Source organism: Dipodomys merriami, unplaced genomic scaffold, assembly GCF_024711535.1.
Source record: "Dipodomys merriami isolate MVZ:Mamm:240054 unplaced genomic scaffold, mDipMer1.0.p SCAF_28, whole genome shotgun sequence".
NCBI classification, from domain to species: Eukaryota; Metazoa; Chordata; class Mammalia; order Rodentia; family Heteromyidae; genus Dipodomys; species Dipodomys merriami.
Window position 1 is genome coordinate 7,093,547 of NW_027204270.1, and position 27,847 is coordinate 7,121,393.

Below are 27,847 nucleotides of genomic sequence, written 5' to 3' on the forward strand. Positions count from 1 at the left end.
TGCGCTTTGCTCTGTCCCTCCACTCCGAACTCAACAGCCCCACCCAGAAGAAATTAGAATCTTTTTTTTTTTGCCAGTCCTGGGGCTTGAACTCAGGGCCTGGCCGCTGTCCCTGGGCTTCTTTGTTCCACTTTGAGCCACAGCTCTACCCACTTCTGCTTTTCTGGCGGTGGATTGTAGGGAAGACTCTCATGGACTTTCACTTCCCCGGGCTGGCTTTGAACCACGATCCTCAGATCACAGCCTCCTGAATAGCTAGGATTATAGGCGGGAGCCACCAGCGCCTGGCCTGATGCTTTTGCTCATTGGCTGGTGCTCTACCACCTAAGCCACGCCTCCAGTCCCATCAAACCCCTTTGGACAGTGAGACTGAGTCCAGAAACACAGCTGGGTCAGCCTGGAAACACCCCAGCACCCCTTCCCACCGGCAGGCCAAACCCAGGCACCACCGGTCACTCTTCAGACTCACCCCAGGAGTCTCCAGGGAGGCTGAGCACCGGGGCCTCTGCGGAGACCCCTCTTCCATGTGTCACAGCCCAGGAGGCCTGAGACTCCCAGGACCCCCAGCTGGCCTGTGCTCCACCGGCCCCTGTGGCGGCGGTGAGCCCCCCTGACCAGCAGAGGAAGGGCTTCCAGGAGCAGTCAGGTGGGGCAATACTGTTTGTGTAGGAGCCCACGGACTGGAGATGGGCCAAGGTGAGGGGCTGGCTGTGTGTGCAGCACCCTGCTTCCACCAGACCCCCGGGGCTGACTGTACTTTCGAGGCTCTGTCTAATTCTCCTATGGATGGGACTGGAGGCTTCTCAGAAGTGGAGGCCACAGGGCTTTCTGGGAAAGCTATCCGGGGCTCTGACACCCCCGGGTGGCCGCGGGTGCCTGCCTGGCCCCCTCCTGCGGTGGGAAGTCTCTCCTGCCTTGGGTGTGGGGGTGACTGGCCCAGGGGCCCCCAAGTCCTGTCCTGGGGGGGGCCATGCTCCATCTGGGGTGGCCCCTCGGACTCAGTGATGAAGGTTGTTTCCTGGGGGGAAACTGAGGCCTCTTTAGCCAGGCCAGTCCACAGGGACCACCTTGATGGCTGGACGTCCCCACTGGCCCGGTCTGGCACGCCCTGGCTGGGCTGGGCTGTAGATAGTGCTCCCAGGCTTCCTGGTAGCTGGGCAGGGTCCTGCTCCAGCCTCCTCGTTCCGGAACCTTCCATGAAGGTAACAGATGGGAATACTTTGGATCTGTCCAACCCCCAGGGGAGCTGTGGAGAAGAGGCTTCTGGGGGTAGATGTGCGGTCAGGGCAGTGGGATCCTGGGAGACTGGATGTAAGGGCTTAGCCCGGGCAGCTGCTGTGGGCTCTGAGGAGAGTGTGGCTGGAGGCCAGGGAGACTGATTCCCCAGGAGTCCTGATTCCCCCAGGGGAGCCCAGGGACCACGCTGATCTTGGGTTGTTCTGGAAAGACCAGCTGCGGTGGAGGCGCGGCTTCCTCCTGGAGGTCCGGCTGCTGGCCGGGATGATGGGGGCCCCTGTAAGACCAATGGGAGAGAAACAGCTTCAAAGCGAGATGCCGTGGCCCCGACACCCTGCAGATCTCAGGAGGGCCCCGGGGCACCCCATCTGAGGCTGGGGTTCTAGCCCCAGGGGGAAGCATGCCTCTCCCCATTTGTGAACACAGAGTCTGGCAGGGCAGGACGTGTGACCCAGATTTCTCAGGGAAATTTCCAGATTTGCGAGGGGGAAACACGGCGGCGGGGGTGGGGGGCAGGCAGCTGGGGTCGGGGGAGGCTGGGATTCTCCTTGAAGAACAGAGGCGGTGCAGAGGGCGGCCTAGAACGCAGCCCTGGACTTGCCGGGGTCAGCCGCCGAGGCTGGCGCTGGGTGGTGGCAGCAGACGGCATTCCTTCCGGAAGGGTCTCTAGGCTCGGGAATGCAGTGCGTGCAATAATCCTGGGTGTGGCTGTTGAGGCAGGCAACACTGCTCCAGAACCTTCCAGAAAGGAGGCAGAGGTCAGCTTCCTCCCAAGGAAACCAAAATCCCTGCCTCCTGCCTCCCCTTTTTCCTCAGGTGGATGAAGGATGTCTGGAGGTCAAGTTCAAGCACAGGTCAGTGTGTGTGTGTGTGTGTGTGTGTGTGTGTGTGTGTGTGTGTGTGTGTGTTTTGGGGGTCAACGCACTGTCCCTTAGCTTCAGTGTGTGTGTGTGTGTGTGTGTGTGTGTGTGTGTGTGTGTGTGTGTGTGTGTGTGTGTGTGTGTGTTTTGGGGGTCAACGCACTGTCCCTTAGCTTTTTTTACCCAGTGTTGGTACTCTACCACTTGAGCCACAGCCCCCTTTCTGGCTTTTTGCTGGTTCCTTGGAGATAAGAATCTCACGGACTTTGCTGCCTGGGCTGGCTTTGAACCTCAGTCTCAGATCTCTGCCTCCTGAGTAGCTAGGATGACAGGCTAAATCTCAGATTTAGAAAGCTTAGATTTCTTCAAAGACCACCCGGCCCTGAAACCTTGCATCTACTTGCACATCACCAGCCACCAGCCTTTTCCTACAGTTTCGGGACTCACCCGAGTCGGGCTCGGCTCCCTGGTGGGTGGGGCTCAGGTGAGGCTCAGCCCAGGCACCACTGACTTTCAGGGCCAGCTCGCTCTTTGTGGAGTGTGGGATTGAAGTCCTGTGCATGGCCACGGTCTCCCACAGTGACCTGGTCTCCACCCTCTACCCTTGTGCACTGCAACACACAAAACCTCTCCAGAGCTGGGCGCCCATGGCTCACGCCTGTCATCCTAGCTACTCAGGAGGCTAAGATCTGAGGATTGAGGTTCAAAGCCAGCCCAGGCAGCATAGTCCATGAGATTCTTATCTCCAATAAACCACCAGAAAACTGGAAGTGGTGCTGTGGTTCAAGTGGTAGAGCACTAGCCTTGAGCTGAAGAACTGAGGGACAGTGCCCAGGCTCAAAGTTCAAGCCCCACGACCGACAAAAAAAGAAAAAAAAAAACTCCCCAGAGAGGCCCAGTATCCCCGGACAGGCAAGCACCACCCCTGATGGAGAACCTGGTGTTAGAACTTGCAAATCCTAGCCCAAGCAATAATGTAACTCTTAAACATCCTGGGTTGCTGGGAGCCAACGGCTCATGCCTGTAATCCTAGCTCCTCTGGAGGCTGAGATCTCAGGATTAAGGTTGGAGGTCAGCCAGGGCAGACAAATCTGTGATACTTTTTTTTTAATCTGTGATACTTTTATCTCCAATTAACAACCCAAACAAAGGGGCTGGGAAGTTAGCTCAGTGGTAGACGCTTGCCTTGCATGCATGAGGCCCGGGGTTCGATTCCTCAACACCACAGAAGCACCACAAAAGCCACAAGTGGCGCTGTGGCTCAAGTGGTAGAGCGCAAGCCTTGAGCTAAAGAGCTGAGGGACAGCGCCCAGGCCCAGAGTTCAAGCCCCACAACTGACCAAAAAACAAAAAACCCCGAGGTGGATCTTGAGACTCAAGTGGTAGAGCGCAAGCCTTGAGCATGCCTCCATCCTGAGTTCAAGCCAAAAAATAGTAATAGTAACTAAATCAAACGCTTTCTTCTCCAAGTTTCTCTTCTCCACACTAAACATTTTGATTCTCAACCCTTGGCTGGGCCCGGCCCTGGCGGCTCAAGCCTGTAAACTCAGCTACATAGGAGGCTGAGATCTGAGGACTATGGTTGGAAGCCAGCAGGGGCAGGAAAGCCTGTGAGACTCTGATCTCCAATCCAGTATTCAGAAAAGGCTGGGAGTGACCCTGTGGCTCAAGTGGTAGAACACTGGCCTTGAACGTGCCTCTGCCCTGAGTTCAAGCCCCGGGACCCTTTGCTTCAGGGTGGGTGTCCGTTCGCATTGGGACTCACTAGTCACATATTCACAAAAAGAAAAAAAAAGTCCTTTGCTTAAAACATTTTGAAAAAAAGAAATTCCTGGTGGAAACTCAGTCCCACAAGCACTGACTAAATGAATGCTACAGAGGACAAGGCCGAAGGGGTCACTACGAGGCACAGACACCAACCTGAAGGTGCTCCGGCTAGAGGCGGAGACACAAGCCAGCACCAGCAAGTAGAAAGAGAGCAGAAAGATCTGGAATCTCCAGGGGGAAGCCTGGGGAGAGCGCTCTGGAGACCAGGCCGGGGAGAGATTCATTCCGGCTGCTGATATTACATTAATAAAAAGAGAAAGAGAACATTCTTTCCCTGTATAAATCTTTCCACAGAGGCCTCTCCCCTCTCCCCCCAAAAAAATGTTTTTATTGCTATTGCTATTTTTGTAGTTTATTCATTATCACCTCGTGAGGAATCTATGTTCCCTTGAGAACACAGGACACAAAGCATTTTATAGGTGACATGACCCAACTCTGTGTGTGTGTGTGTGTGTGTGTGTGTGTGTGTGACACACATGCATGAACACCAACGCTTGAACTGAGGGCTTCACGCTCTCACTTGATTTTTTCACTCTACCCCTTCATCCACCCCTCTACTTGTGGCTTTTTCCTGATTAATTGGAGATCAGAGTCTCACGAACTTATTTGTCCAGCTAGCTTTAATCTCATCTTCCTGAATAGCGGGGATTACAGGTGAGAGCCCCAGGCCCCGCTGGGCTTTTCTTTCTTTTTTTTTTTTTTTTTGATCTCTCTTTCCTGACTGGACACCGTTGGAGGGCCAGGCCCCAACTTTGATGGCTTCTGCTTCTACCCAAGTATTTAATGAATAAAGTACTTAGTTGGCTGAACTCCTACCCCTCCCCTTCCACAATCAGTGTCACCACGGCAGGAGACTGTAAAAAGAAAAGCAGCCAAGATGTGTAAAAATCGTTCAAGGAATAATTTCATTTTTAGTATACTATTAGAACTTATCCATTCCCCCCCTTTCATCCCGCCTTTTTATTTTTCCTTTGTTTCTAATTCTGAATTTGAGGCTAGATGTGGTAGGCAGCCCCCCTTTTAATCTTTAAATATAGTTCTGAATATAATTACATTTTTATGCAGCAGCAAAACATCATATCCTGGTAACAGGGCATTCTTTCGCTATTAACATCTGAGTTAAATCTCCTTTCCGTCTGTCTTCTATTGAAGACAGTCACCAAGCATGAGATGAAAGTGATCGACATCGTTTGTGAATTATGTGCATTTCCTTGTGCTGTATTTGAATGGGTTTTGCTCCTGGTGGTTTTTTGCATGTGTGAATTCCAGGTTGTCTGGTAGCAGAGCTTTCACCAAAACCAAAAAAAAAAAAAATCAACCCTTTCAAGATGAGGTCCTGGTGTGGAGCACACGCGCCCCCCCCCCCAACCCCCCCCACCCCGTTCCCAGGGAGGTCCCCTGGGGCTGAGCTCTGCTCCATCCCACTGGGCTCCCTGCCAAGGAGTCTGATGTATTAAGTGACCCCCAGGAAATGGAGCCCACACAGAGACAGCCGAACAGATCAGAACGGAAATGGTATGTCCCAGGCCAGGCCTCCAGGCCTAAGACACCAATTCTATCTTCTTGGCCTATCCCCGCCCCCCCCCCCCATGGGGCTCTCATTTGCCAGATGAGAAAACCGAGGCCGAGCCATGGGAAGGAGCCCCCACCTCACCCCACCCCACCCCTGGCCCCATCCCAGCAGCACTGACTCCAGACCCAGGGACCTAGTTTACCACTTAGTCCCCAATTCCAGCTGGCAAACCCAAGAAAGAAAACCTCAGGTTAGGGCCAGGCCCTGGTGGCTCACTCCTGTCACCCTAGCCACTCAGGAGGCGGAGATCTGAGGATCAAATGTCAAAGCCAGCCAGGGCAGGAAAGATGTGAGGGTCTTGTCTTCAGTTAACCATGGAAAAACCTGGAAGTTGGAGCTGGGGCTCAAGTGGGAGAGTGCTAGCCTTGAGCAGAAATGCCAAGTGAGAATGTGAGACCCTGAATTCAAGCCTAGTACTCACACAAAAATGGAAGGAAGGAAGGAAGGAAAGAAGGAAGGAAGGAAGGAAGGAAGGAAGGAAGGAAGGAAGGAAGGAAGGAAGGAAGGAAGGAAGGAAGGAAGGAAGGGAGGGAGGGAGGAAGGAAGGAAGGGAGGGAGGGAGGAAGGAAGGAAGGAAGGAAGGGAGGGAAGGGAGGGAGGGAGGGAGGGAGGGAGGGAGGGAGGGAGGGAGGGAGGGAGGGAGGGAGGGAGGGAGGGAGGGAGGAAGCGAGCTCAGGTCAGGGAAAGAAGGTTCATAAACCAGAACATACTCCCAAGACAACTCCCTTACCCATGCATTGGAAGAAATTCTCCACCGTCCAAAGCACCGGGGTGAGGGACTCGGAGAACCCCAGGCTCAGGTCCACCCTGTAGGAAGCTTGCACCCCTGGAGCTCCCTGGGACTCCTGGCAAGGCTGTGGGCCAGGAGGAATTAGCATCAGGTGACAAGTCCCCCACCCCCAGCCCTGAAGGCCACCTGGTCACAGCACTGGGCTCAGGGAGGGAGACCCGTGGCCAAGTCCCGTGTCAGCTCTCCTCTCCCGATGGTGTACTGGGCCCAAAGACGGGGCCTAGAAGGACAGGACAGCCACGCCCACCAGGACACTGACCTGAGCCCGGAGCAGCGCGGCAGCCGGAAGGCTGACCACCAGGAAGTCCTTGCTCTCAATCACAGCCACAGGGTCGGACTGGTGCACCCCGAGGAAGCTCAGGCTCAGGCCCCTTTCTACCAGGGGCCCTCTTCTAATCAGCCCCAGCCTCCGCTTGGGAATGTGGACAAAGACCTCTGAATCTGGCTGGGGTGACACTGGGCCAGGGAGGACACCAGCCAAGGAAAAACAATGACATGACTGACAAAAAATAAGACACGTTAACGCCACAGCTCACTCCTGCAACCCCAACTTCTCAGGAGACTGAGATCTGAGGAGCATGGTTCCTGAGACCTGAGGATTTGCCAGCCCAGGCAGACAAATCCGCGAGACTCTTATCTCCCACTAAGTAGAGATATGGCTCAAGTGGTAGAGCACCAGCCTTGAGTGAAAAAGCCAAAGAATGAGAAACCCAGAGTTTAAGCCCCAGTACTGGCAAGGAAAAAAAAAAATTCCTATCAGTTGTTTACACTATAGCAAGAATTGTGTTGTGTCAGCCACCGCACAGTTTTAAAGCCAGCTTTGCAGTTGTTCAATGAAAGCATTTGTCTCCAAATAAAGGGATTGCGGATCTCATCATCAGGGAAGGCTGCCCCTGATGCCCAAAACTCCCCAGAGCCCTGATTCAGAGACTTCATCCCTGATAAAATTCTATACAAATATACAAGAGCTAGGGCTGGGAGCCAGGCACTGGTGGCTCACGCCTGTCATCGTAGCTACTGAGGAGGCTGAGATCTGAGGATCACAGTTCAAAGCCAGCCCCGGGCAGGAAAGTCCATGAGACTCTTATCTCCAAAAACCACTAGAAAACCGGAAGTAGTGTTGTGGCTCAAGTGGTAGAGTGCTTGCCTGGAGCTGAAGAGCTGAGGGTCAGCCTCCAACCCCAGAGTTCAAGCCCCATGACCGACAAAAAAAAAAGGGGCTAGGAAGGTGGCTCAGTGGTAGAGTGCTTGCCTTGCAAGCATCAGGCCCTGGGTTCAATTCCTCAGCACCACATAAGCAAAAAAACCTGGAAGTGGCGCTGTGGCTCACGTGGTAGAGTGCTCACCTTGAGCTGAAGAGCTGAGGGACAGCGCCCAGGCCCAGAGTTCAGGCCCCACAACCGACAAAAAAAAAAAAAAATTAGCCATCTCTGCCCACACAGGATGAAGCCTTTGGTCCACCTAACCTTGCACACCATATTCTTTAGCACGGAAATGCCTGGCAGTAGGAAATGGCTCCCTGCCTTCCTGGCCTCTACATAAAGCGCATGGAAATGGAGTTGTCCAGTCCCTTGTCCTAAACAAGGCCTGTATCAGAACCTCAGGGCTACCAGATCCCAGCCCCGGGGTCTGGTGCAGACTTCAGACCCGTCTTATGTTTATTCTCAGGGTCTCCAGAGTCCATTTGAGACCCCAACATTTAGAAAGTCACAGACCCCAGGTTTATAGTCTTCTAGCTGTGTGTGTGTGTGTGTGTGTGTGTGTGTGTGTGTGTGTGTGTGTGTGTGTGTGTGTGTGTGTTTCTTTTTTTTGGCTGTTCGTGGGGCCTGAACTCTGGGTCTGGGCGCTGTCCCTCAGCTCTTCAGCTCAAGGTGAGCACTCTACCATTTTGAACCACAGCGCCACTTCCAGTTTTCTGGTGGTTTATTGGAGATAAGAGTCTCATGGGCTTTCCTGCCTGGGCTGACTTTGAACCATGATCCTCAGACCTCAGCCTCTTGAGTGGCTAGGATTACAGGTGTGAGCCACCAACGCCCCACTTGTCTGTCTTTCTGTACTGGGACTTGAACTCAAGACCTGGGCACTGTCCCAGAGCTTACTGTTAATCAAGGCTGCCCCCTGCCACTTGAGCTCCACGTCCAGCTTTCTGCTGGCTCACAGGAGATCAGAGTCTCACAGACTTCTGCCTCAGCTGGCTTTGAGCCGTGATCCTGAGATCTCAGCCTCCTGAGGAGCTAAGCTTACAGGCGTGAGCCACCGGTTCCTGGCATCTTCTTATACCACTGACCTTCCCCATGCTACCCAGACTCTTCACACAACAGAGCCTTCTATTTGTTCCAAGCATCACTGAAGTTCTCTGCCAAGACCATGAGACTGAGAGAAAGAAGGTGTGGAGAGGAAGGAAGAGAACAGAATAGGCGGAAAGACACCCAGCAGGAGAAGAGCGGCCGCGGGGGTGCTCTGGGCGCTTACCCAGTGGGCAAGCAGCCTCTAGAGAGTAGGCGTAGTGACCTCCCACCAGCCAGAGCGGCAGCAGCTCCATGGAGACATTCTGCACCTGGGGAAGCAGGCCAGTCCCCTCTGTGACCCCGAAAAGTGCTCCTTCCCCAGGTTCAATCCTCCACCACCTCCACCCCCCCCCAGTCCCAACTAGTATCTCAATTAAACTCCCCAAGTGTGCCAGAGCTCAGGCCAGGGCCCACTGCTCTTGTGTAACCAGGAAATATTATTTAGCAGGGATATTTTTAGCAGGAGGCAGGCTGGGAGCAAATGTCACATGAGCTGTCTTCTCTTACCCGGCAACTTTGGGCTATTTAAAGAGATGGTAATTTCGTCTCTGCCACGATGATCAGGACGCGGTGAATTCATGATTGCCGCAGCCCCTCATCTGCCGAGCCGAGCACTTTACGCTAATGGGACCCAATTTTCCAACCTGCCTGCCTAAATCCGTCCAGTCTCACAGGCGGCCGCTTGGAGGGTGGTGAGATACTCTTTGGGGTGCAACAACACTCCGGAGGTTCCCCGCCACCCCCTCCCCCACCCCACGTCGGGCAGAGCCGGTCCCTGCTGACCTCCTGTCTCTGCAGAAGGTCTCGCCGGGGGATTTGAACGGTGATGGTGGTGACATTGAGGTCCACGTGCAGCCCCATCAGGCTCGCATCCTCCAGAGACACCACCATCTCCCCACGAAGGGACAACAGCCACGGGGCCTAGAGAGACACGGTCGCTGGGGATCGGGGAGAATGGGGGGACATCTTCCTGGAGAGAACAGGCTGGCCCAGGCAGTAGGATGGCAGCCACTCAGGGGGCCTGTACCCCCGTGTTTTAGGGGACACATAATGTGACTAAATGAGGTAGTACTGCAGACAGTTGGTCCACAGGCCACCCAAGTTTGGGGTGTGGTCCTTGGTCCCTGGCAATCAGGGTCTTGAACAAAGGTGATTGGCTGGTGCTGGGAGAAGGGCGGGGAGAGGCTCCAGCCTCTGTCCTGAGCTGGGGAAAGGCACCCGGTACATACTGCAAGGGCTCAAGGGGTTGTGAGGGGGAGATGGGGACCCAGCTCCTCCCCGGAGGCCGAGCACCATGGCTCATGCCTGGAATCCTAGTGACTTGGGAGGCTGAGATCTGAGGAAAGCACCATAAGGCCAGCCGGGGCTGGAAAGTCCGCGAGACTCTTACCTTCAATTAACCACCAAGAAGCTGGAAGCGGAACTCAAGTGGTAGAGGGGTAGCCTTGAGCAAACAAGCTCAGACACAACACCTAGATCCTGAGCTCAAGCCCCAGGACCAGCGTTAAAATAATAATAATAATAATAATAACACCTGGAGCAACATAAGGAAAAGAGGGGACAGAAACTTGCTGCTCAAACAGGTGGCTCCCAAAGGAACAAACTCACTAGGAATGTGGCTTAGTGGTTGAGTGTTTGCATGAAGGAAGCCCTGGGTTCGATTCCTCAGTATCACAGTATCACATACACAGAAAAGGCCAGAAGTGGCACTGTGGCTCAAGTGGTAGAGTGCTAGCCTTGAGCAAAAAGAAGCCCAGGCCCTGAGTTCAAGCCCCAGGACTGGCCAAAACAAAAACAAAAACAGGGGGAGTGGCTGGGAAGGTGGCTCAGTGGTAGAGCGCTTGCCTTGCATGCATGAAGCCCTGGATTCAATTCCTCAGCACCACATAAGCAGAAAGGGCTGGAAGTGGCGCTGTGGCTCAAGTGGTAGAGCACTAACCTTGAGCTGAAGAGCTTAGGCACAGTGCCCAGGCCCAGAGTTCAGGCCTCACGACTGACCAAAAAAAAAAAAAAAAAAGGAACAAATTCTGATCCCTGGGGACTTGGGAAAGGGTGTTTTCCCTCAGAAATACCTTCCTCCTCCCCCCAACTTCCACCCCAGCTGACTTTAGGCCTGGAGGTCACCAAAGAAATCTTTGTGATCCCCTGGCCAAGATGCCAGTCTTCCAGGGAGGGTGCTGTCCCCTCTGGCACTCTCCAAGACAGGACCAAGCAAGACCACACTGCCCGCCTCCACTGGGCACTGGTGGTACACCCTGTAATCCTAGCTACTCAGGAGGCTGAGATTTGAGGATCATGGTTCAAAACCAGCCCAGGCAGGAAAGTCCGTGAAACTCTTATCTCCAATGAACCACTCAGAAGACCGGAAATGGTGCTGTGGCTCAAGTGTAGAGCGCTCGCCTTGAACTGAAGAGCGCAGGGACATCGCCCAGGCCCAGAGTTCAAGCCCCATGACCGACCAAAAAGAAAAAAAAAAAAGCTAAGGCTTTGAGTTCAAGTCCCAGTAGCAACACAAGAACAAACAAACCTTTTTTGCCTCGGCTGCACCCTGAGCCTGGAAAGTGTTCCTTTTGCACCTACCTGTCCACTGTGGGTCCTCAGGGGCAGGGGCCGAGAGACCTGCAGAACAAAGAGGAAGCCTTGTCTCCTGGCACGCTGCAAGTAAGGCTGAGCAAGCAGCCCGCTGCCTGCGCCCCAGCGCCAGCCATCAGCACCGCGGGGCCGGCGGGAGCTGCTACAGCCGCCTTGTTTGCTCATGAACCCAAGAAAATCGTTGATGCTGTTGGACTCAAGTGTCCACAGACCCAGGGAAATGTCACTGCTTCAGATGCTGGCCTGGCCGGGCCAAGGGAGCGGGCACAGCTCGGGAGGTGGAGGGTAGGGTGTGTGAGGCTCAGATCCACACAGGTCAGAACTGGTCTCTCTGAACCTGGTGCCAGTGGTTCCCGCCTGCAATCCTAGCTACTCAAAAGGCTGAGATCTGAGGATCGTGATTCCAAGCTAGCCCGGGGAAGAAAAGCCTGCGAGTTCTTCTCTCCAATTAATCAGCAAAATGCAGGAAGTGGGGGCTGGGAAGGTGGCTCAGTGTTAGAGCACTTGCCTTGCATGCATGAGGCCCGGGGTTCGATTCCTCAGCACCACATAAGCAAAAAGAAAAAAGCCAGAAGTGGCACTGTGGCTCAAGTGGTAGAGCGCTAGCCTTGAGCTGAAGAGCTGAGGGTCAACGCCCAGGCCCAGAGTTCAGACCCCATGACTGGACCCAAAAAAAAAAAAAATGCAGGAAGTGAAGGTGTGGCTCAAGTGGTAGCGTGCCAGCCTTGTGCCAAAAAGCCAAACAAGAACACAAGCCCCTGAGTTCAAGCCTTATTTCCAGCACACACACATACGCACGCACACACACACACACACACACACACACACCAGTGGCATCATCCTGAGGGTGACCAGCTGTCCCAGGTCCCCTGGGAATGAAGCAGTCGAGTACTTTCCGTACTGAACTGAAGACAGAGCCAGTTAACCCAAGGCAGCGGGTTCCGTAGGCAGGCATCAGTATACCGATGGCATTCTCCCACCCCCTAGTCAAGGGCTGAGGTATTTGGGGGTGGGCGCAGGGCGCGCCTGAGCCCCAGCGGCCGGCGGTGCCACCTCTGCCCGGCTGTTGCCTCTTCTATGGTCGCCAAACCCCTTTGACTTTGCTGCGAGGTGGGGAGGTGGAGGCACAGAACATAGTCACTGACCAGTGGGGATTATGTGACACCCCCCCCAAACAGGTGAGGGCTGAGGTCACAGAGGACTGAGTCATGGAGGAGGAGGAGGACGAGGACTAGGAAAAGCCCAGCTGCCCAGAGTCCCCCCTGCCCCCCACACCCCCTCTCCCCCATCCCCAGTGCCAGAAAACTGAAGCTAGCCAGCAAGAGGCCCCTTGGGCAGTCGCTGAAATTTCTTGGTGTTTGGGCCCAGGCGCTGGTAGCTCACACTTGTGATCCTAGCTCCTCAGGAGCCTGAGAGGTGAGGATCACAGTTCAAACCCAGCCCAGGCAGAAAAGCATGAGACTCTTCACCTGTCATTAACTACTAAAAAAAAAAAAAAAAAAGCCAGAAGTGGAACTGTGGCTCCAGTAGCCAAGAGACAAGTTCAAGCCCCAAGACTTGTACCAAATAAATAGAATTAAAAAAGAAAGGAAGGAAGGAAAGGTGTGATGGAGCGTGCAGGCCAGATGCACGGTGCCCTTTAAATGATCATGCTCAGACTATATTTAGGGCCCGCGGACACTCCTCAGGACCCGGGCAGGCTTCCCTGGGAGCCATCGCTAATCACTGCGTTGAGTTTACGGGCGCCCCCGGGCACACTTAACCCAGGGCAATGAATAGTTATTGCGCTGCCTCTCGCGCAGGGCCTGTGGGCACACTTAAGCGAGCCGCACCGATCGCTGCGAGCAGGGCACGGCTGGGGTACACCCTCGGGCCCCCTGCGCCATCAGCAGGGAGAAGGCAGAGTATTAAATATCTATGTGTCCTGTGCCCACAGCTGCATTTAGCCAAGGGCAAGGCCGGCGAAACGGCTTTAATTAAAACTTAATGCAAGTTCAAGGTGCAGCCACGGAAGCAGCGGCTGCGAAAGTCACCAGGAATGAATCAGTCGATTCGATGAGCTTCTCCCAGCCCGGGCAAGGGGGTTGGCAGGGAGGAGGGCTGGGGCAAAGACTTGTCTTTGGTCTCTTGTGTGCAGAGGGATGTGGGGTCCCCGCCGGCTTCCACACCCTGGCTGGTGACGGATTCAAAGGCAGGTTAAGGGGGCCAGGAGCAGGGGAGGGGCCCCAAAGCAGGAGCCTGGCCAGGAAATCATTTTCCCCGCTATTCTCCGCTGGTGGCTGTGGACAGACACCCGCAGCACTGCCCCCCCTTGTGGCAGCTCCTAGAATTACAGGCCCAGTGCAGAGAAAAAAACTAGGCAGCCTGAGTGAGAATCAGATTGTGGAAAGCAATGTTGGGGTGGCCAAGGGGAGACCTGGCAGCTCTTGGGAGCCCCAACAACAGGCTTGTTGTGGTCACACCGGACCATTAAAAACAGAGGGAACTGGGAGCCAGTGGCTCACACCTGAGGCTGAGGATCACCGTTTAAAGCCAGACCAGGCAGGAAAGCCTGTGAGACTCTTATCTCCAATTATAAACACCAAAAAGCTGGGCACTGGTGGCTCACACCTGTAAGCCTCGCTACTCAGGAGGCTGAGATCTGAGGATCTTGGTTCAAAGCCAGCCCAGGCAGGAAAGTCCGTGAGACTCTTATCTCTAATAATCCAACAGAAAACGGGAAGTGGTGCTGTGGTTTAAGTGGTAAGAGTGCTCACCTTGAGCTGAAGAGCTCAGGGACAGCTCCCAGACCTTGTGTGTAAGCCCCTCAACCCACACACACACACACACACACACACACACACACACACACACACACACACACACACACCAGACCTTGTGTGTAAGCCCCTCAACACACACACACACACACACACACACACACACACACACACACACACACACACACACACACACACACACACACACACACACACCACCCGAAAGCCAGAAGTAGAGTTGTGGCTCAAGTGGTAGCACACCAGACTCAAGAAAAAAAAAAAAAAACTCAGAGATAGGGCTCAGGCCCTGGGTTCAAGCCCCAGGACCACACCAATGCAGTGGAGCTCCACACTGGTGGCTCACACCTGCAACCCTAGCTACTAGGGAGGCTGAGATCTGAGGATCATGGTTTGAAGCCAGCCCAGGTAAGGAAGTCCATGAGATGGTTGTCTTCAATTAACCACCAAAAAGTCAAAAGTGGCTGTGGCTCAAACAGTCGAGTGCTAGCCTTGAGCAAAAAAACTCAAGGAGCCAGGTGCTGGTGGCTCACACCTGTAATCCTAGCTACTCAGAAGGCTGAGATCGGAGGACTGCAGTTCAAGGCCAGCCCCAGCAGGAAAGTCCACGAGACTCTTTTTTTTTTTTTGGTGGGTTGTAGGGCTTGAACTCTGGGCCTGGGTGCTGAAGACTCTTATCTTCAATAAAACACCAGAAAACAGGAAGTGGTGCTACAGCTCAAAGTGATGGAAAAAGCTCAGGGACAGCACCCAGGCCCTGAGTTCAAGATCCACGAATGACAAAAAAAAAAACCAGAACAACAAAAAATACCTCAAGGTAGAGCCCAGGCCTTGAGTTCAGCACACACACAAAATGCCCAGAGGAACCTGGCACCCAGCCAGCAGCCATGAACATCCGCAGAGATGTGTGCTATCACATGGCCCTTCCAGCTGTCACCTCTCCCTGACCCTGTCCCAAGGCTCATGAACCATAGCCACTTGCCCGGGCCTTTGGAGGGAAGCCCAGCCTGGGCTGCCTCTCCCATGCCCTTCGCAGCACCCCCTCCCAAGCCCACCCAGGCCCCTCCTAGACTCTCAGGCCCCTCCCAGGGCCCTCCCAAGCCTCCCTCCCAGCCCCTCCCAGGCACCCCTCCCAAACCCTCCAGCCCCTCCCAGCCCCTCCCAGGACCCTCCCAGGTCCTCCCAGACCCCCCCTCAGGCCCCTCCCAGGCCCCCTCCCAAGCCCTCAGGTCCCCCCCAGGCCTACCCAGGGCCCCCTCCCAGTCCCTCTCAGCCCTCCCCAGCCCCCCCAAGGCCCCTCCCAGCCCCTCCCAGCCCCTCCCAGGTCCCTCCTAGGACCCCTAAGAGGCCCCACCCAGGACTGCCAGGCCGGCTACCTGAATGAAGGAGGGCCTGCAGAGGACGCTCTGCTGGCCAGGCCTTGGCGGGACCACAGGACACTTCATTATGTAGCGATCGCTCTGCTCCAACCTCTTCACCCCTTTGCGAAAGATTCTGATTTCCAACCTGTAATTTGCGTTCTGGAAGGAGGACAGCATTCATATGCACAAATGAAAGAAGAAAATGCAGCTGAGAGGCCGCCCTTAGAGGTCGGTGCCTGTTTATTGCTTGCCAACGGCCTGGAATTAAGTCTCCTGGAGGATGGATGAGCAGCGAGACTAAAGCCAGCGTGAACTAAGGCTCGGGTCCCACTTTGGGGCTCTACCAGATTGCCCTGACCAGGAGCCCTGGGTCTGGGGGCAGCGTGGGTTTCAGAAAGGTCACCCTTGGCCACATAGAACAGGAGCTTGTACCATGGAAAGAGAGAGAGAGAGAGAGAGAGAGAGAGAGAGAGAGAGAGAGAGAGAGAGAGAGAGAGAGAGAGAGAGTGTGTGTGTGTGTGTGTGTGTGTGTGTGTGACACTCCTGGGATTTGAACTCAGGAACTCATGCTTCCCTTTTGTTTCCCAATCCTCAGTAATACAAAACAGAGCAAAACCATTTTTGCACCCACCTCCTTTTGCACAAAGCAGGCCGAGTACAGAGCCTGGAAAATGAAGTGACCCTCAGGCCCGGGATGCAGGAGGTAGCCGCACTGGGCCAGAAGATGACCCTGACCCCCAGGGGACCTCCAGGTGCCTGCGAGGAGAAAGGGCCAGTGCTGCGGTTCACACAGAGTCTACTTTTCTATTGAGGTCAGAAGCATCAGACGCCCATCCACACCCAGGGCCTCCACCCCAGGGCCCGGCTTGCACAAGAGCAGCAGGCCAGAAGCCTGGGACTCCCCTCAGGGCGTCAGCCACCTCCAGCACCTCCCTGCTGTAGGCCCATCCTGGGCACTGTCTCTGCCCTCATCTCCTGCTTCCCTTCCGCCCAGCATCGAGGTCTTGTTCAAACCTGAGTCAGATCTGTCCTTCCTCTGTCCACACTTCCCTTTCTGACCCTAGCATCCCAGGCACACACCTGCCTCAGGGCCTTTGCATCAGCTGAGCCCTGCGCTTCCTCCCTGAAGCACTTATTATTATCCCAGCACCTGCGATTTAATTGACGATTTATAATAAGGGATGCTTTGCTGCCCTCCCCAAAATGTCAGCTTCATGGCACCAGGTTTGTTTTTCTTCATCGATGCATCCCAGCTATAGACAGGACTCTCTGTAAATAGTTGTTGGATGGATGACATACAAAAATTTCAGCCAGGCACGGTGGCTCACTCCTATGATCCCAGCTACTCAGGAGACTGAGATCTGAGGATTGCAGTTCAAAGTCAACTCAGGTAGCAAAGCCTATGAGGGGCTGGGAAGGTGGCTCAGTGGTAGAGTGCTTGCCTTGCATGCATGAGGCCCTGGGTTCAGTTCCTCAGCACCACATAAGCAGATGCAGCTGGAAGTGGCGCTGTGGCTCAAGTGGTAGAGTTCTAGCCTTGAGCTGAAAAGCTGAGGGACAGCACCCAGGCCCAGAGTTCAGGCCCCACGACAAAAAGAAAAAGAAAAGAAAAGTCCATGAGACTTCTTTCTAAGCTGGAAATGGAAGTATGGCTCAAGTGATAGAGGACCGAGGTAGGGCAGAAAAATTCAAGTGAGAGCTTGAGGCCTGAGTTCAAGCCCCAGCACTTGAATCTCACTACTAAAGGGATCATGGACTGTTTTTATTATCTTCTTTCCACTATTCCAGGTTCCCAGAATTATCTTGTATTGCTTTTGTCTTAGTTTTTGTTTTCTGGTTTTTTTGGGGGGGGGTTGTTTTTGGTCATTCTGGGGGCTTGAACTCAGGGCCTGGGTACCTTCCCTGAGCTTTTGTGCTCAAGGCTAGCACTCTGCCGCCTGAACCACAGCTCCACTTCTGGCTTTCTGGTGGATAGCTGGAGATCAGAGTCTCACCGACTTTCCTGCCCAGGCTGGCTTTGACCTGAGATCCTCAGATCTCAGCCTCCTGAGTAGCTAAGATGACAGGCGTGAGCCACGGTTTCATTTTCCAATACTTGTTTGTGTCACTGATAGGAGAAGGGTGTCCCACTGTGGAGTAGGGCAGCTCCGGGCAGCGTTTTGGTCCCCAGCTTACTTGTCTCTTGGCATGCTTTGCTTTAAAAAAAAAAAAAAAAAAAAAAAGCAAGACAGCTTCCAGGGCTATCTTTAGCAAGAGATCAAGACAGAGAGCGAGGCTCTGAAAGGTAGCTCGCTGGGGAAATAAAGTGTCTAAGCCTGGATGTGCAAATTGACCCAGATCGTTTTAGTTTGGCATTCACGTTTGCGCGTTGTAAATATTTGCCTGGCTCCCCACTGTTTCCACCTGCTTGCTGTCCCTTCAACTCTGGAAGGCAGCAGGCATCTCATTTCTCCACCCCACCTGGCAGGGCTGCGTGACATAAAAACCCCCTCAGAAGCCACAGGTGCCTCTGACAGCCTCAGAAACTAATGGCTTGTGGCAGGCCACTATGACTAATTTTCTGATTATTGACTTTATGATTTTCCACTTAAAACTTCCTTATAATAACACACAGAAAATGTTTAATGGGCTCTATCCAGAGCCATAAAAATTACTTATTGAACAAGTGTTTTAAAACTATTAATCTATTGTTTTCCATTAATAATGGCTCTCCAAAGAACAGGCGACAGCTTAATGTAGCCGCAGCATTTCTTCTGGAAAAAGTGGCCTTTTAATACACCAGGTCTCCGGAGAAGCCACAATCTTGCTGGCCATTTGGGCAACTGACCCTCCCAGGACAGAAGAGGGCTTCATCAGCCAGCCTGGGCTTTCAGGATTTCTAGAATGAAGTCAGGTGCTGGTGGCTCACCCCTGGAATCCTGGCTACTCAGGAGGCTGAGATCTGAGGATCACAGTTCAAAGCCAGCCGGGGCAGGAAACTCCATGAGACTCTTACCTCCAGTAAACCACCAAAAAGCTGGAAGTGGAGCTGTGGCTCAAGTGGCAGAGCACTAACTTTGAACAAAAAAAAGCTCAGAAACAGTGCCCAAGCCCTGAGTTCAAGCCCTAGCATTGCCACAAAAATTTTAAAAGAAGAAGAATTTCTGGAATAAAGCTGTGCATGGGTGGCTCACAGCTAGAATCTTAGCTACTCAGGAGGCTGAGATCTGAGGATTGAAGTTAAAAGCCAGCGCAGGCAGGAAAGTCTGTGAGACACTTATTTCCCATTAACCACCCAAAAAAAGCCAGAAATGGAACTGTGGCTCAAGGGATAGAATGCTAGTATTGAAGAAAAATTAGCACAGGGATCACGCCTAAGCCGAGTTTAAGCCCCAGTATCAGCACCAAAAGAAAAAAACAAAAAACCTAGAATAATGAGGATGCTGGGGAGTTTTGCTAGACTCTGGGAGAAATGTAAAAGCCCGTTTCCTCAGTTTCTCTTTTTTTGGGCAAAAGTGGTGGGGGAGAGGGATTTTGAGGAGTCACTTTGCAACCTCCAAGATATAAAAGACACAAGGAATTAGGCTGCTCCAATTCTTTCCAGAAGGCTCCAGAAGGTTCCAGGTGATTCACCTTATGGTATCCACTCCCCCCCTACTGTGTCCTGTTCATGATGGCAAAACTTCTGACAAAGGGCCACCAGCCCTGGGTTTTGGTTGTTTCCAGTGGCTATTCATCCATCAAGCATGAGAGAGTTACTGACTCTCCATGAGTAAGAACTGTCCTGTGGCACCAGGCGCTGGTGGCTCACGCCTGTCATCCTAGCTACTCAGGAGGCTGAGATCTGAGGATCATGGTTCAAAGCCAGCCCAGGCAGGAAAGTCCCCTTGAGACTCTTATTTCCAATTAACCACTCAAAAGCTGGAAATGGCACTGTGGCTCAAGTAGCTGCGCACTAGCCTTGAGCACAAAGAGGCTCAGGGACAGCGCTGAGGCCCTGAGTTCAAGCCCCACAACCAACAAAAAAATAAAGAATTGTCCTGAAGCTGTCCGGCTATTTCTCTGCCAGGGCAGTTTGGGTTTGAGAGCACACCACCTCTACAGGGACGCTTCTTCCCAGGTTTTAGGCCATTTTATTTGTTTTTGTCAGTCGTGGGGCTTGAACTCTGGGCCTGGGCGCTGTCCCTGATCTCTTTAGTTCAAGGCCATCACTCTACCACTTGAGCCACAGCGCCACTTCTGGTTTCCTGGTGGTTTATTCACAAATATTCACAGTGTCTGCCATGAGCACCAGCAGCATGATCAGTCCCCACAGAGCCCTCCCTCCTCCCCCCTCCCCCCCCAACCCAGGTGCCATCATCGTCCTGCAGACCCTGCTGGGGACTACCGTGGAAGACATTTTTAGCAGAGCTGGCAGGAGGGTGTGACTGGGCAGGCTCTGGCCCTGGCGGCTGTGAGCAGAGATGGCAGAGACAGCAAGGAGCAGCAGGACAAGAAGAGGGACATCCAGACGGGGGAAGGCCCTGTCCAGCCAGCAGCGGCCCCTTACCTAGTGGGTGCAGGGTCCGGGCCAGCCACTGCCTCAGCCCCTCCACGCGGGCCCTGGGGATCCGCAGGGTCATGTAGTCAGAGAAGCACTCAGTCCTGTCTGCAGGACAAAACACGCATCCTGGAGGAGGGGGGAGGAAGGAAGGAGGGGACAGAAGAGGGAAGGGAGGAGGGGGGAGATGGGCTTCCCCACTCAGCCCTGCCTCAGTGGATGAGTTGTGAAGGGCACGGGGTCATCCTGACAACTCCACAAGGGTTTTCAGAGACCGGAAGCAAGGGGACTTAGTGATCCACGTGAGAGCACTGAGTCCGAGCATCTGGGTCTGCACCCCGCTCTGTTCTCTGCATGTGTGCAGGTGTGTGCATGCCTGTGTGGGTACGTGTCTGTTGCTCAGCCTCAGTCTCTTCCTGTGAATTGATCGCATGATGGGATGGGTGATGGTGGTAGAGATGGTAGTGATAGTGAAGATTAGGATGGAAGTGGCGGTGATTATGGTGATAGGAATGATAGAGGTGGTGATGACGGTGGTGATGATGATGCTGGTGATGGTGATGATGATAGTGGTGGTGATGGTAGTAGAGACGGTGATGGTGGAGGTGGTGGTGGGGGATGGTGGTGGTGGGGATGATAGTAATGGTGATGGTAGTGGTGGTGGTGGAGATGATGATGGTGACAGGCATGATGATGGAGATGGAGATGGTGATGGTGGAGACGTGTTGGCGATGATGGTAGGGCTGGAAATGATGGAGGATGTGAGACTTGGAGAAGTTCACGCGTCTCTGCAGGGTGCTTGTGGCGGGACAGGTGCCTGAGATGTGACCATGACTTCCACGCAGCGTGGACAGGGCTTTCCCCGCTCTCAGAGCTCGGGGCCCGCGGCGCCACCCCCACTGCACCTACCAGCTCAGCAGCTGCCAGAGAGAACGCCCAGGAGAGAGCAGGTGTCAGAACACCATTTCTCTGTGGGGTTCGGCAAACACAGAAAATGGGGCCCCTGGGGTCGGAGGCGTGGCTCAGGTGGTAGAGTGCCAGCCAAGGAGCAAAAGCATCAGATATCAAGTTTAAGTCCTGGCCTTGGACAAACAGGAAAAAGGAAGAGAAGAAGATGGGGCCCCTGCCCCAGCTGCACACCGTGGCATTTGAGAAGGTCTGAGTGAGCAGACCCAAGTGGGAGACCCGGGATTCGAACCATCAGGAGCGTAGGAACTTCCTCCCAGGTCACCGGACCCAGAAACAGTGGGGTAGGGCAAGCTACTCAGCCTCAGACCCCAAAACCCAGGCAGCGGCCACCGCCTGAGCACAGCCTGCGGCAAGCGCGGCATCCTGGAGATGCCCCATGTCCCACCCCATCTCCCCCACGAGCCACAGGGCAACCCGCACCATGCCAGTCCCTTCTCAGAACCATCGATCGCTCCCTACTGCGTGTGTGCATGTGTGTGTGTGTGTGTGTGTGTGTGTGTGTGTGTGTGTGTGTGTGTGTGTGTGTGTGTGTGTGTGTGTCTTGTTGGTCATGGGGCTTGAACTCGGGGCCTGGGCACTGTCCCTGAGCTCTTCAGCTCAAGGCGAGCACTCTACCACTTTGAGTTACAGCGCTACCTCTGGTGTTCTGGTAGTTCATTGGAGATCACAGTCTCACAGACTTTCCTGCCTGGGCTGGCTTGGAACCAAGATCCTCAGCTCTCAGCCTCCTGAGTAGCTAGGATGACAGGTGTGAGCCACCAGCACCCAGCTGTTCCCTCTTTCTAAAGAGCATTCCTCACTCTGCTAGATGGAGATGAGCTTGTCTTCCACTCAGGTGACATAAGGCTTGGAGCAGGGGGGTGGGCAGGGGCTGTGGTGGTCCTGTCAATCATTCTGTGCCTAAGGCACCTTCTTAGATCAGTGTCTGGGCCCCAGCAGCTGTTAAATATACACCAGGAAATGGCTGTGGTTGAAATCTGGGGTGGCCAGGAAATGGAAAACGAGAGGGGTGTCAGTCTAATTCCCTCCTGCCTCCCCCCACGAGCTGGGAGGCCTAGATGACGCTAACTCATTCACTCATTCACGGAGCACACTGCCTGGCAGCTTTAGACTTCCATTCCACATGCACAGGCCTCGTCAGCAGCCCCACAGGTGCAGCGCTAACCAGGGAGATGAAAGCAACTAAGGAATCTTCCAGAACCTTGCAGGATGAGACCTTTCCCCCAGAGCCTAGCCCAGGCCTCCAGACATGCCCACGTTCCACAGATTTCCACTGTGCACTAGCTGAGGACTCAAACAGCGAGAAGGTGGGGAAAACATCTGTCCTGAGTGGATGTGCAACCTTCGAGGAAGGATACAACAGGCCTGAGGGAGGAGGGGGCCCTGGAGCGACCTGGGGTAAGTCACTTCTCTGAGACTCCATTTCCTCTTCTGCAAAAACGGGTATATGCAGAGAGAAGATTTGGGAGGAAGAGGCTAAGCTTTTGCAAATGTTGCTTTGTTTATCTGGGGACAGAGACCACACACCACACAGCCCAGGCGAATGACGTGATTTCAGGCTGGGAATCTTGAACTGCAGGATGCCCATGATTTAACATCCAGGCAGGGCAGACCTAGGTGGGACCGGCAGGTGCTCAGCCAAGCTACTTAGCTGAGCCCCAGAAAAACTCTGCACACTGAAGCTCTGGTGAGCAACACTCGGTCTGGTTGCGACTCGTGGAAGTCAGCGCTGTCCACCTGTCCACAGGATGCTGACAGGCTCTTTGTGGGCCCTGCCCTGAGCATTCTCCCCTTAGCTGAGTTGAAACAAGAGCGCCTTCTCTGTCATAAACCACAGCCTTGAGGTCTGTGAATCATGGTGAATGAAGGAGGCTAATAACGGCCTTTTTGCTGCTCAAGATTGGAGCTCTACCTCTTGAGCCACATCTCCACATGGGGACTTTTGCTGATTCATTGCAGTGTAGGGGCTCTTGAAAGTCAGGCACTGGTGGCTCAGGCCTGTCATCCTAGCTGAGATCTAAGGATCATGCTTCAAAGCCAGCCCAGGTGGGAAAGTCCATGAGACTTTTATCTCCAATTAACCACCAGAAAAGCCACAAGTGGAGCTGTGGCTCAAGCAGTAGAGTGCTCGCCTTGAACACAAAGGCTCTGGGACAGCTCCTAGGCTCTGAGTTCAAGCCCCACATCTGACATAAAAAAAGATAAAGGGGGGGAAAAAAGTTGCTTGGCTTTGTTTGCTCAGACCGGCTTTGAACTATGGTGCTCAGATCTGACTTTCTGAGTAGCAAGGATGATAGTCACAAGCCAGTGATGTGGGGAGGCGGGTGGAGGGTAGGAGGGGGGGGCATTCTAAGTCTCTCAAAGACAAAATAAGCTGAGGAAAACCACAGTACTGGGCCTGGCTGAGAACAAATAGTCCCTGTGTGTGGCTTCTATAAAGTCCTCTGCTTGTAGTGACTGAGAGCAGAGACCCTCGCACAGCCTGATCGACATCCAGGCTCACCCGCCCACTTCCAGAGGACCCAGACAAATCACACACACCTCTGGACCTTGGCTTCCTCGCAAAGATTTCCGCTGTGGTTAGAATGAATTAGAAGACACAAAACCTCCACGCCAGACCTGGTTCAACACATAGGCTCCTTGCATGGGTATCGGTGGCTCATGCCTATCCACCTCAGCTACCTCGGAGGCTGAGATCTGAGGATCGTGGCTCAAAGCCAACCTGGGCAACAGAGTCTATGAGACTCTTATCTCTTGTTAACCACCAAAAAATGAGAAGTAGAGCTGTGGCTCAAATGGTAGAGCCTGAGTAAAAAAACCAAGTGAGAATGGAGAGCCCAGTAATAGTGCACGTGCATGCATGCACACACACACACACACACACACACACAAACACACACACACACACACTCCTCATGTTTGCTGCATTCCTGAGTCAAGACCCCAGGCCCAAGCTTGATTCAGGCACCTGCAGGACTAGCAGGCCAGTGGCCCAGCGCTTAGACACCCAGATCCCGAGTTTCTTGCTGGGAAAAGAGATGGTGAAGGCTTTTCAGCTTTCCGCTGAATACAACCCCGGCCCAGCGTGGCATTATCCATCCACTCCTGGATGGAGTGGAGAAGCACCCGAAGCCTGCTACACACCAGAAAAGCAAGATTGCTTTACCTGTGGGAGTGCCCTGAGCAGGCCGTGGCCGGTTCCGGACTGACCTGGAGCTGGGAATCCTGGGGCACACCACCGGCTGAACACAGGCGAGACAAACGGCCCTGCATGGAGGAGGAAGGCGTGGGGGTCACAGCCCAGCCCACCCTCTGGCCTTCAGTTAGCCCCACAATTTTACTCCTTTTGTTTTGGTGTGTGTGTGTGTGTGTGTGTGTGTGTGTGTGTGTGTGTGTGTGTGTGTGTGTGTGTGTGTGTGTGTGTGTGTGTGTGTGTGTGTGTGTGTGTGTGTGTGTGTGTGTGTGTGTGTGTGTGTGTGTGTGTGTGTGTGTGTGTGTGTGTGTGTGTGTGTGTGTGTGTGTGTGTGTGTGCGCTGGCCCAAGGACTTGAACTCAGGGACTGGGTGCTGTCCCTGCTCTACCATTTGAGCCACAGTGCCACTTCTGGTCTTTGAGTGGTTCATTGGCTGTAAGAGTCTCACAGACTTTCCTGCCAGGGCTGGCTTCCAGCCTCCTGAGAAGCTAGGGCTGCAGGCATGAGCCACCAGCTGTTTTATTGTTGTTGTTTTATTTGTTTCCATACTAGGGTTTGTACTCAAGGTCCTGAACTACCTCTTGAGACATGCTTCCACTTCTGACTTGGTTGCTGGGTAATTGGAGATAAGAATCATACAGACTTTTCTGCCCTAGATGGCTTTGAACCCAGATCCTCAGGCCTTAGCCTCCTGAGTAGCTAGAATTAGAAAGCATGAGCCACCAGCACCCAGCTTGTTTGGTCATTTATTTATTTATTTGTCTTTTGTATTTCCTCACTGCCCCAGCATTTTTTATTATCTGTTCAAAGGGGTTCCATTTTGATACCTCTATGTATGAATATAACGTATCTTAACCAGACTCTCTCCTCCTTCACTCCCCTCTTCCTGGCTCTTCACTTCCCAACCATTGTTCCATTTTTCTACCTGGTTTTGCTTTTCTGAGACAGGGTCCCACCCTAGAACCTAGGAGGACCTTGAGCTAATGATCTTCCTGCCTCTTCTTCCTGAAAGCTGAGATTATAGGCATGCATATCTCAGTTCATTTCATTCAGTCAAAGACATCTATTTGGCTAACTTGGGGCTCCAACTACAGGGCTTCCACATACTGGGTAAGCCCTCTACTACTGAGCCATACATAACCCTACTCAGGAGGCTGAGAACTGGAGGATTTCTGTTCAAGGCCAGCCAAGATAGAAAAGTCCATATGTCTCAATCTGCCAGGCCCAGGCAGCCGAGCCTGCAGAGCCATGGTGCAGACTACGATTTTGTTATAAAATGATAAGTTCTGGAGAATACTAAGCAGAAAAGGAACTGGATCATGTGTTTCAAGAAGGTCCTTCTGGCTGAGTACAGTGAATCCTGCCTGTAATACCAGCTACTCAGGAGTCGGATGAGGAGGATCAAGGTTCAAGACTAGCCCAGGTAAAAGTTAGCAAGCAAGACCTCCATCTCGACCAATTAGCTGAGCATAGCAGTGTTTGTCTCTACTCCTAGCTACGTGGGTGGTGTAAATAGGAGGATCACAGTCCTGGAAAGATGGAAGTCCTAGGCACAAAATGAAATTTGTCTGAAAAATAATGCAGAAAGGTCTAGAGGGGTTCAAGGGCAGCGTCCTTCTCACAAGGGCAAGTCCTGAAGGTGAACCCGAGCACCACCCATAAAATGGAGGACCTTGCCGGGCACCTGTGGCTCCCGCCTGTCATCCTGGCTACTCAGGAGGCTGAGATCTGAGAATCATGGTCCAAAGCCAACCAGGGCGGGAAAGGCCCTGAGACTCTTCTCTCCAACTAACCACCCAAAGCCAGAAGTGGAGCTGTGGCTCAGGTGAACGAATGTGAGCATGGAGCCAAACAGCCAAGGAGACCCTGCCTGAGTATGAGCCCCAGTACCAACACACATACACACACACACACACACGCGTGTGCACACACACACACACACACACACAAAACTGACATTTAACAATGTCCTCAGCAGGGTACCCCGGCCTGTGCTGAGGAAAACCAAGCTAAATATGCATGCTGGAGCTCCAGCGGCCTACACCGCCTCCAGTCCCATCAGAAATGAGGCGTGGGCTTGGATTTTGCCCTCTCTCTTCTCCAGCCGTCCTTTAACTTGCCTTGCCCGGCCTTGAACACGTGATATCTCGTGCCCCAAAGCTGAGCTCTGGGGGGGGGGAGAAAGGGGGGAGTCCCTGGCTTAGGACCCGCTCTGTTTGCCCACCCACTAAGCTACTCTGTGCCTTCATTGTCCACAGAGCTACAGAACAGAAACAAAGAGGCCAGTCAGGCTGCCGGTCTGCTGACTTTCAAGCTGACCTTCAAGACCAAACTCCCCACTCCAAAGAGCTCAAAAAGTGATTTTTCTCTTCTTTTCTGTTTTGTTGGTTATGGGGCTTGAACTCTGGGCCTGGGCGCTGTCCCTCAGTTCTTCAGTTCAAGGCAAGTGCTCTATCACTTGAGCCACAGTGCTGCTTCTGCTTTTCTGGTGGTTTATTGGAGATAGGAGTCTCACGGTCTTTCCTGCCTGGGCTGGCTTTGAACCGCGATCCTCAGATCTCAGCCTCCTGAGTAGCTAGGATTACAGGCGTGAGCCACCATGCCCGGCTCTTCTTTTCTTTTTCTATACCAGTGTGATTCCTTGCATTCATGCTCTCACCTGGCCTTTTTGCTCAAGGCTGGCATTCTACCACTTGAGTTATAGCTCTACTTCTGGCTTCTTGCTGGTTAGTTGGACATAAGAATCCCAAGGAGGGCTGGGAAGGAGGCTTAGTGATAGAGTGCTTGCCTAGCATGCATGAAGCCCTGGGTTCAATTCTTCAGTACCACATACTCAGAAAAAAGCCAGAAGTGGTGCTGTGGCTCAAGTGGTAGAGTGTTCAGGGACAGTGCCCAGGTCCTGAGTTCAAGCCCCAGAGCTGACCAAAAAAAAAAAAAAAAAAGAGTCTCACAAACTTTTCTGCCCAGGCCAGCTTCAAACTGCCGTCCTCAGATCTCAGCCTCCTGAGTAGCTAGAATGACAGGCGGGAGCCACCAGCGCCTGGCTCAACATGATTTCTTAACAGCAGATCTCAGCCCAGAAAGGGAGCTTGCCGTTCCTAAGGGAAATAACGTTTTCTCCTTCTCACAATGGGATCACTGGTGGCGAGGACTCTGCCGTTTGAAAACTGCCTTAAGTAAGGACCCCTTGTCCCCTGAACCCTAATTTCTTTCAAGAATCCCTGGGAACACTCAAGGAGGATCCCATTTCCCCAGCGTGCTGCAGATCCTTTAAAAGTCAGGAGGACCGGAATCTCAGCTCAAGGGATACCATGGGGCCTGGAGAAGTAGGGGTGACTGACCAGCTCTCCCTGCCCCCTCTTCCGCTCAGAGGGGAGGTGTCTCTGGGCTAAGTGATCAGCATTCATCTCTCCTCTCTCACAGGGGCCAAGGAAGCCTTTCGAGGGACGCTTACCAAATGATGGCCTGGGCGCCCCGCATCCTCATGTTAGCGGCTCTCTCCTCCCAGAAGCAGCACCCTGCTCATAAATAAAGGTGAGCTGTCCCCTCCCCCTTCTGCAGGGGGGGGTGTCACTTAGGTGCCAGAAAGCTGGGATGGTATCCACACCCCCCAGCTCCTCCCTAACCCCCAGGGTAAGATGAACAAAAGGAACAGGCTAAGAGAACAAAAGGGGAAGAGTGGGGGCTGGGGTGGAGAGGGAGAGACCCAGCGCTCACCTAGCCAGGGAAGCCCAGGCTTCCAACTCTAGTAAAGAGGGAGGGACAGGAGGCAAGGTGGCTGAGGCTTATAATCCCAACTACTCAGGAGGCTGAGATCTGAGGGTCGTCATTCAGAACCAACCTGGACAGGAAAGTCCATTAG

At 53.5% G+C, this 27,847-nt stretch overlaps 1 protein-coding gene across 1 annotated transcript; it reads right to left on the reverse strand.

Annotated features, from left to right (window-relative positions):
* Window positions 1–479: 479 nt before the first annotated feature.
* On the reverse strand, window positions 480–27,465 carry CUNH1orf127 (chromosome unknown C1orf127 homolog). The gene is made up of 12 exons (XM_070037950.1): window positions 27,440–27,465; window positions 23,959–24,059; window positions 19,833–19,931; window positions 15,936–16,060; window positions 15,320–15,463; window positions 11,155–11,193; window positions 9,358–9,495; window positions 8,759–8,843; window positions 6,546–6,742; window positions 6,227–6,350; window positions 1,751–1,974; window positions 480–1,513 (listed from the first exon to the last, which is right to left on the reverse strand). The coding sequence occupies exons 1-12, from the start codon at window positions 27,463–27,465 to the stop codon at window positions 530–532; spliced, it is 2,286 nt and encodes a 761-aa protein (XP_069894051.1). The 3' UTR covers window positions 480–529.
* Between the last annotated feature and the right edge of the window lie 382 nt (window positions 27,466–27,847).